Source organism: Notolepis coatsorum, assembly GCF_963971535.1.
Source record: "Notolepis coatsorum genome assembly, chromosome: 19".
In the NCBI taxonomy this organism is placed as follows: domain Eukaryota; kingdom Metazoa; phylum Chordata; class Actinopteri; order Aulopiformes; family Paralepididae; genus Notolepis; species Notolepis coatsorum.
In genome coordinates this window covers 36,669,533-36,684,121 of record NC_140183.1, presented here as the reverse complement: position 1 = coordinate 36,684,121, position 14,589 = coordinate 36,669,533, and the positions used below count along the sequence as shown (strand labels likewise).

The 14,589-nt window shown below is 39.7% G+C and overlaps 1 protein-coding gene across 2 annotated transcripts in view; it reads left to right on the top strand.

Moving 5' to 3' along the window:
- hormad1 (HORMA domain containing 1) overlaps nucleotides 1–14,589 on the top strand; it is a 66,439-nt gene that overhangs the window by 176 nt on the left and 51,674 nt on the right. For both annotated transcript variants that reach the window (XM_084336130.1, XM_084336129.1), the window contains exons 2-9: nucleotides 172–241; nucleotides 399–543; nucleotides 3,563–3,626; nucleotides 4,475–4,511; nucleotides 4,682–4,702; nucleotides 4,829–4,855; nucleotides 8,271–8,338; nucleotides 9,006–9,139. In XM_084336130.1, the coding sequence (XP_084192256.1) occupies nucleotides 179–241; nucleotides 399–543; nucleotides 3,563–3,626; nucleotides 4,475–4,511; nucleotides 4,682–4,702; nucleotides 4,829–4,855; nucleotides 8,271–8,338; nucleotides 9,006–9,139 (559 nt within the window). In that variant the 5' untranslated portion in view covers nucleotides 172–178. The remainder of the gene's footprint in view (nucleotides 1–171; nucleotides 242–398; nucleotides 544–3,562; nucleotides 3,627–4,474; nucleotides 4,512–4,681; nucleotides 4,703–4,828; nucleotides 4,856–8,270; nucleotides 8,339–9,005; nucleotides 9,140–14,589) is intronic.

Genomic DNA, 14,589 nt, shown 5'->3' with positions numbered 1-14,589 from the left:
AAGTTGAACGTATTAGCTCACCGCAGTATTATAGCAACGTTAGCTAGTTTAAAGTGTTGTTAAGCTAATGTTAGATGGTTGGGTTAACTACATACTGTTAGCTAACAGGCCTATTGTGTTAGCTAAGTGTTTTTCCACATTACTTTAACTTGTCATCTTTTTTGTTTACAGTTTTTGAATGTTGGGAAACTGTTCCACCACAACCATGGCGTGTGCAAAACGTATGACTCGTAAGGAACAGGTAAATGTATTTGGATTGAACACTTAATTTGTGATATTTAGCTAATTGATTCCTATTATGTTAGCTACTGTGTTATGACAAAAACAAAGTGAATAAGTGATGGATTTTTGCCATTTTGATTAACGATTACATCTGTGGATGTGTTTCACTCATTCAGAAAAGTCAGATGTTGCCTAATGTGGTTACCACAGAGGAGGAATCCTTGGTTGTTGTGAAGAAACTTCTGGCCATTGCAGTGTCCAGCATCACCTACCTCAGGGGTCTATTCCCACCAAAAGCATATGGGAGCAAATATGTTGAAGGTATTACTGCTGGTCATCAGTGTTGGGCTGCCAAAAAGCAGCATAGAGGGTTTTGATTGAATTGATTGAAAACGTTATTAACAGATTGCAGAATGGGTACAATACAGTACAGCTCAATACACACAATTGTTAAGGGGATGCAGACCAGAGAAAGACTTTCGTCTTGTTTACATCAGGGTCCCCCATTTTCAATTCATCAGGACATATATGACATACATGACATACAGATAGACAGTACTGCTACATCTATACATTTATGACATACCAGATTTGCAAATACAGTACTGTTTGTGATACAAAAAGAGTCCAGAAATTGTGAGGTTGAGGAAGATAGGTAACGTTACGCGTTCAATAGCTGTCCATTGTGGAGGGAACAAAAAGTTTGCAACCGCAAAAAATACAACATCCAATTTGATGAAGCATCTGACACGGCAGCACGACAATGTGAAACTTGACACATGAAAAACCTGACGCTGAGAGGGAAGCCTCTTCCAGTGCCAGAAACTGGATCTAAGATTAGGGCAAACACCACCCGTGACTAGTGGAGAAGGTCTGAGGAAGCTTATTTGCTGGGTATGTCAGAGAGGAGATGTTACCTATTTCCATGGTTGACTCACCCTCATTTTTACGCATCATAATAATAATAATATCTTAAATTTATATGGCGCCTTTCAGGAGACCCAAATAACACAAATAACAATGTCAAGCTAAAGTAACGAGTAACTAACTAATAATGTAACTAATTACTTTGATCAGTAATAAGTAACTAATTACACTTCATGAGTAAATTGCCCAACACAGCTGGTCATAGACCTGTGGAGTGAGGTTCCACCTGTGATTTGCCCCCCCATTGTAGCCACCCATTGAAGATCAAACTAAGTAACTAATCTTTGACGGAGGGACAGATTATTTAATTATTTTACTGTTACAACCAATAAAGGTAAATATTGTAACTTAATCTTTGAGAATATGTGTTTCATATTGTAATCTTTACTAGTTTTGATGATAACTACTACAATACCCATAAGCCCCGCTACGACGGTCATTTCATGTATGTACGACGAGATATAATAATGATAATCTAGTGTTGATTTCAGGATGATTAGATAATCAGCCGAAAAATTACAACGTGATGACTGGATTACAGTCAAATGCCGTTTTCTCGTCTTTTTCCTGGAATTACTGAAAAGCACCCAAACCATACTCAAATCAAGTCAAATCAAATTGATTTGTAAGGCCCGACAACACACGTTAATGTCCCCATGGGCCGGACACGTCTTCTTTAAACAAGTCAAGAAGAAACATAACAATAAGTCAAGAATAAAACAAGAACACTATAAGGTCCAAGAAATTTAAAATAAATGCAAATAAATGAATGAATGCAAGCACTCCCAGACATACCCCATGCGAAGGTAAGGAAAAACTCACTAAAACCTAACAATAGGGAAAAATGCACCACAGGCAGTGTGGAGGAGAGAAACCTTAGAAGGGCCATTCAAGGGGGGATCTCCCTTCTTAGATATAGTAGTGTTGCAGACTAACAGTTGGTAAGCATGCACTCATGTGTGTAGTGAAACACAGATGAGTGCATGCAATAGCAACTGAACATTTTTAAAAATTAAGGATAGAGCTGATAGCGATAGCAACTGAACATTTTGAAAGATTAAAGATAGAGCTGATAGCGAATCTATTTGAGGCACAGGGGCGGTGCAAAGAGGGTCGCGTCCTCCCCGTCTTAATCACGGGACGTTCAACACTCCGGTCATCACTCCGAGACAGCCGGAGACAGGGAGATAGAGGGAGGCGCAGAGAGGGTCGCAACCTCCCCGACATCATCGCGGGACGTCCAGCACTCCGGTCACCGCCGGAGACAGGGAGACAGGAGGGCACGCAGAGAGGGTCGCATCCTCCCGGCCTTCATCACAGGACGTCCGACACTCCGGTCAGCACTCCGGGACAGCAACTCGCAGGGAGACGGGACAGGCGTTAGACAGACTACTAATACTCTATTCAAAACGGTATAAAACGGAAATGTACGGATGAAAAAACAATCTGTCTCGGGCATGTTGACTGGAAGCAACTCACTGAGACTCGACAGCGTTATTAGACCCATAGATATACCGGTAATATAAGATATATTTTAAGCACTTGCAAATGTCGCCGTCTAAAACTATATCCATTGAATAAAGACCTGGCGATGAAGGGGGATCAGTCAGTGCCCCCTGCTGCTGGCGGTCAATGTGTTAAAAACACGAGCACTCCATGGGTAAATGTGAGGAACAAATTGTAAAGCGATTTGGATAAAAGCGCTATATAAATGCAGTCCGTTTACCATTCATTGGGGGGAACTATTTATGACCCACTATAGCATGCCACGGACATGTGCTCCAATGAGCACCCATTCTAGTTTAATTATGCTGAACTCTGCTCCCGTCAAATGTCAGACAAATAAGTAAATAAGTGGAACCATATAAACCCTCTACCTTGAGAAACGTATGTAAAAGACCATAGGCAAAAATCTGTCCAGAACCAGGCATGTATTAGAAATATCTAGTTACCTGAATGTTTCATGTCATACACTAAATAATGTTTTGCTGTATAATTTATTAGCAGTGGGAGGTGAAAGTAAGTTAGGTGCTGGAACCATGTTTTGCTATCAGTTCTTATGCCAGTATACTTATTGAGGATTAGGAATGGCTCTTATTCGGATACTTGTCATATGTTAATACTGCTTTGGCTAGAGGTACCGCCTTGGTGAGTGTTTTCACCATATCTTGAAAATTAATGGTTGGATTGCCATGACATTTGATGTGTACATTCATGACCCCACCATTATGTACTGCTACGTGTCAACTCTTGTACAGGCCATTGAACACTTCCAAAATGCTTTTATTGTTCAAAATACTGGACTTTTATCTTTAAAAATAAATTGAAGAAATATAGTGAAGTGAAACATAAATTATGAGGTTATTTTTCTATCTTTTCAAATTGACATTCACTTGTCCTTTTTCTCCCACAGGACAGAAAGTGATGATACTCAGGGAGGGCGACAGCTGTCCTGGTGCCAGTCAGATAGTCCAGTGGTCAGTATCCCCACCAAACTCTGCCCAAACGTCTTGGTCCTCCATTCACAACTGTTGCTTTTTTGACAAACTTGGGACAAACACTAGAAGTCCGTAGTCAGTAATATTGTTCTAACCTAGACGCTGCTCTCCTATCCCAGAGAAACTATCCCAGCCAGGTCTTTTCTATCACACTTTAAACATCCCCTCCACTTATGAAATGTACTATATTGAATAGCAATTTGTATAAATATGTTTTTTCCATCTAATTGTTCAATAAACTACTAAAAATTGCTTAGCAGCATCTTCACACCTATACCATCATTAAGAATGCAAGGATCTATGAATATGCAAATAGGCAACAATGACATTGATATTTACCAAGTTGGCATCTTATATTCTTTTAAAACATGTCAATAACTACTCAGCCTTCTGTGTATACTGAAGCTAAAGGTGTCAAGGTATCACATATTGGACCATATTAGGTTTAACCTATTAGTAATCACACATACAACTCAGATTTCAGGGAAGTACAGATAGGCTCTTCCTCTCCAGGGGGAAGAATGTGAAAAAGGCACTCTGATGACAAGTTCTGCACAAATAACTGCACAAATATCTATGGTCAAAGTCATGCCTCCAAGAGGAGTTAACCGTAAGGGAGGGGATCTTTAAAAGCCAGGATGGTATGTCTCCAGTGATAGTCTATTGCACTTTGCATGACACACACACACGCAAGTGCCAGAACACTTGGTTTTATCATTATGACCCAGGGCTCACTCTGTCCTTTTTAACGGGTGTGTGTGTGGGGGAGAATGTGAGATCATGTAAGCTGTGTTAATTAGGTGATTTTGTTTTATTCATCCCTCCAGGATGCGAGGATGTTTTGATGCCCTTGAGAAGAAATATGTAAGTCAGCAACCCCTTATTTATTAGCATAGGGATTTTAATGGAAGATTGTTAGTTCCATGACATAGATTTTACAGTTCATAAATGTCATAACACCAGTGTCCTCCTGCTCTGAATTTCCATTTTTATATTTCTGTTTAACTGATATTTTCGAACTTGCTTTCCATCAGCTCCGAAACGTTGCTCTGTCTGTGAGTATAACCCTAACCCTGTTATTCTGTTATCCATTTACATTTCCTATGTCAGGCCTCTATGAAAATCAAATCTATACAGTATATACACACAGTATGCTGATGTGTCCTTTTGTCTCGTCCCAGATATACACTGATCCAGAGAATCCTCAGGTAATTTCCAATATTAATCTTAGCAATTCCTGATGTTTTACACACTGGGCTGCACCAGCTATGCATTAGTTCTCTCCTAATTTAGGGTGTAAAGCAGACACTAGGGCTTAGTAACTACTAGGCAGTTTGTAACTAAATCGGCTACTAAAATTGGTTGCACCACGATTACTTGGGGCATAACCTAGTTTCGATGTAAAGTCATAACTAAGACAAGTGGCTGGGGCGGCTACGTGGCGTAGTGGGCAAGGCACTCGCCACGAATGCGGAGACGCTGGGCTCGCCTGTTCAAGCCCAGCGCTCCACATTGCTTTCAGTTTAGCTGGTCGTTCATACTAATACACATTGGCCGTATTAGGGGGTGGGAAACTGATGGGTGGGGATCGGGCGTTGTGGACAGCGACTCCTACAGGTCGGTTGGTGCGCCTGCGCAGTAGAATCAGGAAGTGTCGGGGGCAGCGTGAGCCTCCCACGCGTTACTCCTCGCCACTGAGAGATCGAGCTGCGCAGGTGAAAAGATGCGACTGCTGTTACCTCAAGTACCGGAGGGGACTTGTGCTATGTATGACTTAGTCCACATTGCAGCCGGCTTGTGGGAGGCAAGAAACAGCGTTCGTGACAGGGGAGGGTTGAATTGGATGATACGAAATTGGGATGGGAGAAAATATAGAAAATGGGAGAAAAAGTGGATTAAAAAAAAAAAAAAACTAAGACAAGTGGCCAGTCAATGAAAAATTTCCAATAGTCAGTGTTTTACTTAATCCCCGATCCGACCCAGCGCACATGTGCTGTAATAACAAACAAACACAGGAGCGTGACACAGAACGAAATTCCCTATAACACTCCAATACAGAACAGAACTCAGCTGGCCTGTGATGTAAATCAAGCACACCTCCATCTCACTGCGTAGCAATACACATTTCTTGACTTTTATCTGCAACTGCATTGTGTTTTTATTGAATAAACATGCATCATTCTGCTTTCGTGGACCATTGGAAGAGGACCCAATATTTAGTCTTCAGTTGTACCTTGTGTTTTTATTTTTATTTATTTATTTAATTCGTTTTTATTATGTGCAATTATCAGCTGTTAAAACATATATGGGTAAGCCCATATGAAATTACACCCTGTATCATACAGTATGTGATTCTGATAAGCATCCCGTTCTGTTCAACATCACTTCCAAATAAAAGGAGAAAAGAAAAAGTGCCTTTCATTTGTATTTAGTTCACACACAAGATTATCAAAAAGTAGTCATGAACTATGTGGTTATTTTGTAGACAAGAATTTACAGAAAACATACTATATCGTGATATATGTTATTGAGATATGAAATGTCCCATATCGTGATAGAAGCTTTTATCCATATTGCACAGCTTTACCCTACGGAACTATTTAGTTGTTACTTTGAGTTATGTTGTAAATCTTATTATAAATCTTATTATAAATCTCCATGGTGCAACCGCTTTTATTTTAGTAACACGTAAATGACAACTTTATAATAATTTACGTTGTAACTAGGCTAAGTTTGAACTTACACACAGCTGGTGCAACAGGCTGCAGGCCACTTAGGTTACATGTAACTAAGCTGTTTACATTACGGCAGAACTGTATATCCAATTCATGTTGATATTCTAGCATGAAAGAATCCCAACATCTCAAGATGTGTTTTTGCCGTCAGTCCCAAATGCTCGGACAGAGACGGACACTTCCATGTTCTCTGCTCACGGCCTGCAGAATGTCTTGAAACTAAAGGAGTTGGTGACTGAATTTAAAGAACTTCTAAGCTCAGTGGTGAATTAATAGTAGCTGCCTCTGGTTCTTAGGTATTTTCTCTATATTGTTTTTAGGATTGTGACCCATGCCTATCTCCCTTCTCAATGTTATTTGTTTATTTTTGTTATTAGTGTAAATTTTTATGCTGCTATTTTGGCCAGGTCTCCCTTGCAAAAGATATACTTGATGCCAGTGGAATTTTGTTACTATATATATTGCAAACCTGCAATATGAGAATTTATAAATACATTTCCATAAAACACCTGGGAAATATGAGAACTAGTGAGTTTAAAGAGACTCCAGCAGATGTGACTTATTCAAGCCCAGAAATACTGATCCTATATAACAGGAGAAAGTTGGTCATAACTGAGAAATCCAAGAGGTGACGGCATAGCATATCTGAGTACAAGTCTCATATTATGAAATTTAATGATTTGGTTTACTATAAAAATATGCAAATAATGTACAGAGCTAAAGCAAAGTTACTCCCAGGTGGGGTGCAAAGGTTTTTTTCAACACATGAAAGAAAATATGATTTGAGAGATATTTGTAAATTTACTGTTCAGAAAGCTAAGAAAGGGATTAAAAGGAGGTGTATTTCTATTATTGGGGTTAACTTGTGGAACAATGCGGATATACAGTTAAGAATGAGTACCGTACTTTTCGCACTATAAGCCGCACCTGACTATAAGCCGCAGCAGCTAAATTGAATGATGTGTACATATATAAGCCGCACTGGACTATAAGCCGCATGTGTTTTAATGTTTAATTACCATATGTAAGGAGTGGAGACTGCGGCTTAATTTGACTCAACACGGGAAACCTCACCCGGCCCGGACACGGAAAGGATTGACAGATTGATTGCTCTTTCTCGATTCTGTGGGTGGTGGTGCATGGCCGTTCTTATATTGAGCTTTAAGTTCCCACCTCTACAGAGAATGACTCCCACCTCTACAGAGAATGACTCCCATTGGGACACAATACTGTCGGACAAATAACAAGAATTAACTCATTTGTATTAAGTTTAGCAAATAAGGGAACAGATAAATAACATTTCACTGCAGTAAAAAAAGCAATATTTCGATTTTCGGGTTTTGTCCACATATAAGCCGCACCGTTATATAAGCCGCAGGGTCGAAAAATGGGGGGAAAAGCCGCGGCTTATAGTCCGAAAAGTACGGTAATTCGATTTTGGTTTTTAAGAAAAAGGTTTGTAAAGCAATTTTTGAAAAACTACAAGGGTGAAAAACACTGTTTTGCTTGCTTTTTTCTTTTCTTTATAATACTGTTTTGGAGTAAAAAAAATTATAATTTTTTTTGGTAAGAATATAGGACAGGCACATATAAGCACTATGCTTCAGTCTGTACCTTTTTCAGTCACTGTAAATAATCAAATATTGATAAATGATGATGTATATTGTACTTTTTTTTGATGACTGAAAAAAAAAAAAACTACTACTACTAAATAAGGTTTGTGTTGAAAAAAAGTGAACCTCTCCTTAAGTTCAGAGTTAAAATTATATTACATTGTCTTATAGCAATTGCAGTATTTGCAAAAATCATGACAATATGATATTATCCCATATCACAAAGCCCTACTTTACATTACCCTTACATTGGTTTCTCTCTTAATCCCTTCCAGAAAGTGACAGAATGGTACCAGTTTAAGATCCAGTACACTGCAAATGGACCTCAGGTGGACTTTGAAAGGTAAAGCTTTGATTATTTTTTATTATAAGAATAAACTAGCTTGTAGCCAAATTATGAAGATGAAGATGGTTGGGGGAACAAGATACCAATGGATAGGTACCAATCCATTAGTTTCAATGAACAGTACAGGCTAAGTACCACCCATTAGCTTCAATGAACAGTACAGGCTCGGTACCAACCATTAGTTTCAATAAACAGTACAGACTATGTACCAATCCTTTATCTTCAGTGTACAGTACAGACTTAAGTACCAATCTGTTAGCTTCAGTGTACAGTACAGGCTAAGTACCAATCCGTTAGCTTCAATGAACAGTACAGGCTAAGTACCAATGCTTTAGCTTCAATGAACAGTACAGACTAAGTACCAATGCTTTAGCTTCAATGAACACTACAGACTAAGTACCAAGTCTTTATCTTCCGTGTACAGTACAGACTACCTATCCTTTATCTTCAGTGTACAGTACAGACTATGTACTAATCCTTTATCTTCAGTGTACAGTACAGACTAAGTACCAATCTGTTAGCTTCAATGAACAGTACAGACAAATACATAGACATACATAGACCCATGTGATACTATGTTAGTATTGACCTGATATCCAATACCAGTATGGGTATCAGTGCATCGCTAATTAAATGTATTATTGCCTTTCAACTGTAACAAAAGCAACAACAGCACGGCATGCAGCAACACCAGGAAGGCCACCATCCTGCTGGTGAGAAAGCTCTACATTCTGATGCAGAACATGGAGCCCCTGCCACATGTCTATCTCAACATGAAGCTCTCCTACTATAATGAAGGTAACATAAACTCACATCTACCGGTCACATTATAAATACATGAAATTAAAATACCCAAGAGGAAAGAGGATCATGGTTTATGAACATTTGAAGGTATCCAAAGGAGGAATCGAACTGGGAACCTTCCGATTACCAGACAACCGCTCTACCTCCTGAGCCACTGTCACCCTTGTCACCCCAGGCATGCTTTTGTGCATCAATTTGATAGGTCTATATGATCTCCCTCGAAATCAGTGTCATAGATGCAAACTAGAGGATGACATCTTTTCGGGATTCCCGCGGGATGGGAGTCAATTTCACTTTGAATCCCGTGATTGGGCAGGACCGGGAGTAAAACTCAACGGGAGCAGAAGGGAGTGGGAACTATGACAACAAAATCAACGGCATTTGGACGGGAGTGATACATCGGTGCATCACTAATGTAAATGTTTGGTGGTTTTATATTTAACTAAGGCAGGGCTGTACAGCGTGCTATGAAAAAATCGGTCTGTGCGATGAATGAATTTACTGCACTAGCACCCGTGCGATATTCATTCGGTTCATATCGATACTCTTATTTTGAAAATCCTGTGGCTAATAATAATAATAATAATAAATGTATTTTGTATAGCGCTTTTCAATGACCCAAAGTCTCTCTGTCCCTCTCTACGTCAATGCTTTTAAGTAGGTGAGGTCAAAGGAGTTTGATAGTATTTACTGAGGATGGCCAGATAATGTTGATATTTAAACATAACAAATATAATACACAATAAATGCTCATGATCATGCAACATAAAAAAATATTTGGAACTACGGTATTTGGGAGAGGGAGTTAGGGAGGGGTTTTAGGTTGTGTGTTGTTGAGTTCCAAAAAATTAAACTTAGTTATTTCAAGTTTAAAGCTCAATATATCAAAATGTGGCACTTTACAGTGAGCATGAGGTCTATTTGTATTAAAAACAATACCGGTAGATTGTTTTTCATTTAAATGTCTGGAAGAGCTCAATTTATTTTTTTCAAATTATATTTTCGTTGTATACCTTTTTTTAGTTGATCTAAATTTTTTACTGATTGTGTTAAATGGGCTTATGATATCGTCTCATATCGATTGCAGGCACCTGCATCATATCGTATCGTGGCAGACTTTGTGATATTGGCAAATATCGTATCATTGTCCAAAGAATCGATATCGTATCGTGATGAAACTGGTGATTCCCACCCCTAGTAGAGTCCGGCATACATCCAACACCAAATCCCATAATTCCTTACACGTAATGTGTCTGGCTGTGTGACGTCAACTTGTCAGCATGAAAATGACAGCCAAACATGGCACTGCAACTAAATAACACAAATATAATAGGCACATTTGTGACTGTTACAAATATAACACGTTTTTTTTTTTTGATCCACTTTTTCTCCCATTTTTCCATATTTTTCTCCCATCCCAATTTCGTATCATCCAATTCAACCCTCCCCTGTCACGAACGCTGTTTCTTGCCTCCCACAAGCCGGCTGCAATGTGGACTAAGTCATACATAGCACAAGTCCCCTCCGGTACTTGAGGTAACAGCAGTCGCATCTTTTCACCTGCGCAGCTCGACCTCTCAGTGTCGAGGAGTAACGCGTGGGAGGCTCACGCTGCCCCCGACACTTCCTGATTTTACTGCGCAGGCGCACCAACCGACTTGTAGGAGTCGCTTGTTCACAACGTTCGATCCCCACCCTTCAGTTTTCCCTCCCCGTAATACGGCCAATGTGTATTACTGCGGACGACCAGCCAAACTGAAAAACAATGTGGAGAGCTGGATTCGAACACGCGAATCCTAGCGTCTCCACACTGGTGGCGAGTGACTTGTCCACTACACCACCTAGCCGCCAAATATAACACGTTTTATACTTGTGCTACAAGATTTTGGCCTGTGCTACAAAACTATCAACCTCTGTAGCACCAGTGCTATGTGCAAAAAAAGTTAACGTACAGCCCTACAGACATGATGTGACCCATGTACTGCATATTTTATACTGAGGATTGGTAAACGGGAGTGGGATGGGAGTGGGATTCTATAAAAGTTTGGCTCGGGATTGGGACGGGATTGGGATCAGTCCTCTGTGGGAGTGGGAGGGAGTGGGATTTTTTCGAAACTCTCACTTGGGATTGGGATGGGATGAGATTATTTCTGTGGGAGTGGGAAGGAGCGGGAGTCAAAATCCACTCACATGTCAGCCTCTACGAAAGCATTCTTGCAGATTGAACTGGTTTTACGCAGTGTCATATGCATGTGAGCCGCCACTAGGGGAAGAGTGGTGAGTGTGAGTGAATGAATGACTGCATGAGTGAGTTAGTGACATTCGTCCTCATTTTCGAACGGACATACGTAAAATTTACCAAGGAATTCCTTCGTAACTCAATTTACGTACTAATTCGGCATTCTCGAACGGCTTCGTATTGTAAATTATTTGTAGGATTTCCGTACTCGAAAAGGCAGTCGTAAATCGGACAGCCCGTGGTTTCAACAGCTTTCTCTGGGACAAGTCATTGGGGATTGCCGATACTACAGACATCCGTGGAATGAAATAATTATAATGATAATTAATACGACAATATTTATATAATTAATAATTACGTTTTGCATTTATAGTCCTGACTCAATGAGACATTGTGAGCATCACACACACACTGCAAACTAAATAAATAAGAACTAAACCGATTGCCGCGGATATAGCTAGTATAGTGGAATATACTGTATTAATATAAGATAAGATAAGATATTCCTTTATTGATCCCCTAGGGGAAATTCAGGCATCATAGCAGCATGGGGGGGAGGGGGGAGGGGTACAGGTAGTAAAACAACACAGTATACAGTAGTAAAAGACAACACAGGCAGTGTAAACAATTTGATCAATATGGTCAATATAATTTACTATCTGACTAGCTGAGGAATATTCACATTATTCACAGTGTCACATAAGGTGCAGTATGCATGAGGTAGTGTTATAATTTACTATCTACTGAGTATACATTATATTATATGCCATATACTGTCTTCTTCTCTATGATATTATTTATTGTTGGTTTTATTTATTTATTACCTTGCTTGCGCACATCTAAGAGCCAGTGTAGAAACGGCTTGATATATGTTACTATTGTACTTACATTCGCACTCTGGTTGGATGCCAAACTTATTTTCTTTGTATTGTACTTGTGCTGTATGATGACAATACATTTAAATCTAATCTAATTTTGGGAGATTATATAAAAGATCATTTGGAGTCGCAAATCGCGCGTGCACACATGTGTGTACAGGATACAGTATCAGCTGCTGCATCGTTAATGCACTATAGATTTATATGGAATTCGTTAATCTATTCTTAGTCTATTCCACTATATCGCGCGATTGGGTTATTAAGATGCAGCACGTGAGGCAAGCGGCTTAGTGAAGATACTGTACATACGTATACAGTGTGTGTGTGTGTGCTTGCGTGCTGAAGCTGCCTCACTAAGCCTTTCTCCACGCATTTATTTATCCATTCTGGTTGGATGGTGTATTGTACTTGTGCTGTATAATAACAATACATTTTAATCTAATCTCATTTTGAGATCAGTCACAATCGCTTCCGCGCTACCTGTAGAATGGATCAGCATGGTGGATGGCAATGCCAAACCTCTGTTGGTTTGCACACGCCTCATTCACCTTATAAGGAGCTGGCGGGCGTGTCTGTATGCAAATGAAATGAACGAGAACGCACATTTCAGTTTAAGGCCATGGTTACACTGGGAAATACAGCAACGTTTTTGTTGCTGAATGATTACGTTTGCTGTCCAAGTTAAAAATAAACGCCGTTTTGGCAGGATAACGCGTTGTCCTACTGGCAACGCTGAAAAGGTGTTTCCGTTTTTTGATACTCGCCAAAACTAGCAGACAATGGTGCCATGTAATCTGCACGAGCCGGATACGGAGCCGTTGTTGCTCAACGCCCATGCTAAGTAGAGACCCGCACGGTTATTTCCAGTGTTTACAGCAGAGCTGTCCCAAGTAGCTGCGGCTACCATGTGTTGTCAAGTTATTGTTATAAGGAGCCCAGTCCAAGCTACAACAGTCTGCATTTCCTTAACAATTGTTTGTATTGAGCCGTATTGTATTGTACCCATTCTGCAATCTGTTAAATAAAGTTTACATCCATTCATTCTGCTAGCATTAACGTTACCAAGCTGCTAGCCACAATGCTATACTGTTATAATGGCATATACCAATCACGTTAGCACGTAAGCTAACAAACTTAGCTGCTAGCCAAAATGCTATACTGTTATACTGGCATATCCCAATCACGTTAGCACGTAAGCTAACAAAATCGGCAACAATCTTTTTGTGAGACTAAACTCCGCTCTTGGTGGTCAATTGTGTTGATGTTAGTTTTGTTTCATCAACAAATGAGAGGCAGAACACACAGTGAATGTATCCATTTTGTTTATTGCACTTTTATTGCACTTTCTTTGCTGAAAAATAAATGCTACGTTGGCTAAATGGCTCACGCGAGGCATTTAAAGATGGTGGATTGTTGAAAATGCCCTTCATGTTTGAACTACATCGCTACCTACTGCCACCTACTGCTTTGGCATTGTACTACATGTATATACATCACTGTGCTCAGGAGGCAAAAACTATGTCTAACTTGCCTGCCATTACGTTGCGTTCTGAAAAGCGAAACTGACCCTGAAAACGAAACGAAAACTGGCCATAGGTGTAACCGCAGCCTAAGAATGAATGACGTATTTCATTCATGGGAACCCAGTTGCGAAGACTTCGACGAGTTACAGAGACCGTTTCACGCGTTCAGGAATCCGGAGGAGGATTTCCGAAAATCTGTTGCTACGAAATTGTTACCAAGATATTTACCAAGGCACTTACGAACATGTTCGAGAATGAGGACCATTGCCGTCATAGATGCTTTGCAGCTAACAAGCTGTCTAACAATTAAAGATGGTCAAACTCCAAACTGAATACCTTGCCAAACTAAGTGAACTAAGTGTAATGGATACATAGATTTGTAAACAATGTGAGAGCCAAGAACACAGTGAGAATGGACTTTGAAAAGGTTCTATGAGGTAGGAAATGTTTTCAGCTTTTAGTTAACAACAATTGAATACTTTCTATTTGGGTGGACATAATAAACATAATAGCGGTGGGAATCACCAGAGGCTCCACAATACAATATTATCACAATATTGCGATTTATTACCTTTTTTCAACTGCAAATTGTGCCTGCAACGGAAAACTTTGTTAACATCTGCAATAAAAATACAAGTTTCAAGTTTCTTTAATAGTTGTCATACAGAAGTACAGAATACTTTCATACAAAATGCTTCTTACTGTTACGCTCCAGAGACTGTGCTAGACAAGATAGTATCAAATAACATAGTATAGCATGTAATTTAGAAGAAGAAAATGAGGTCACAGTGTTCGGTATAGACA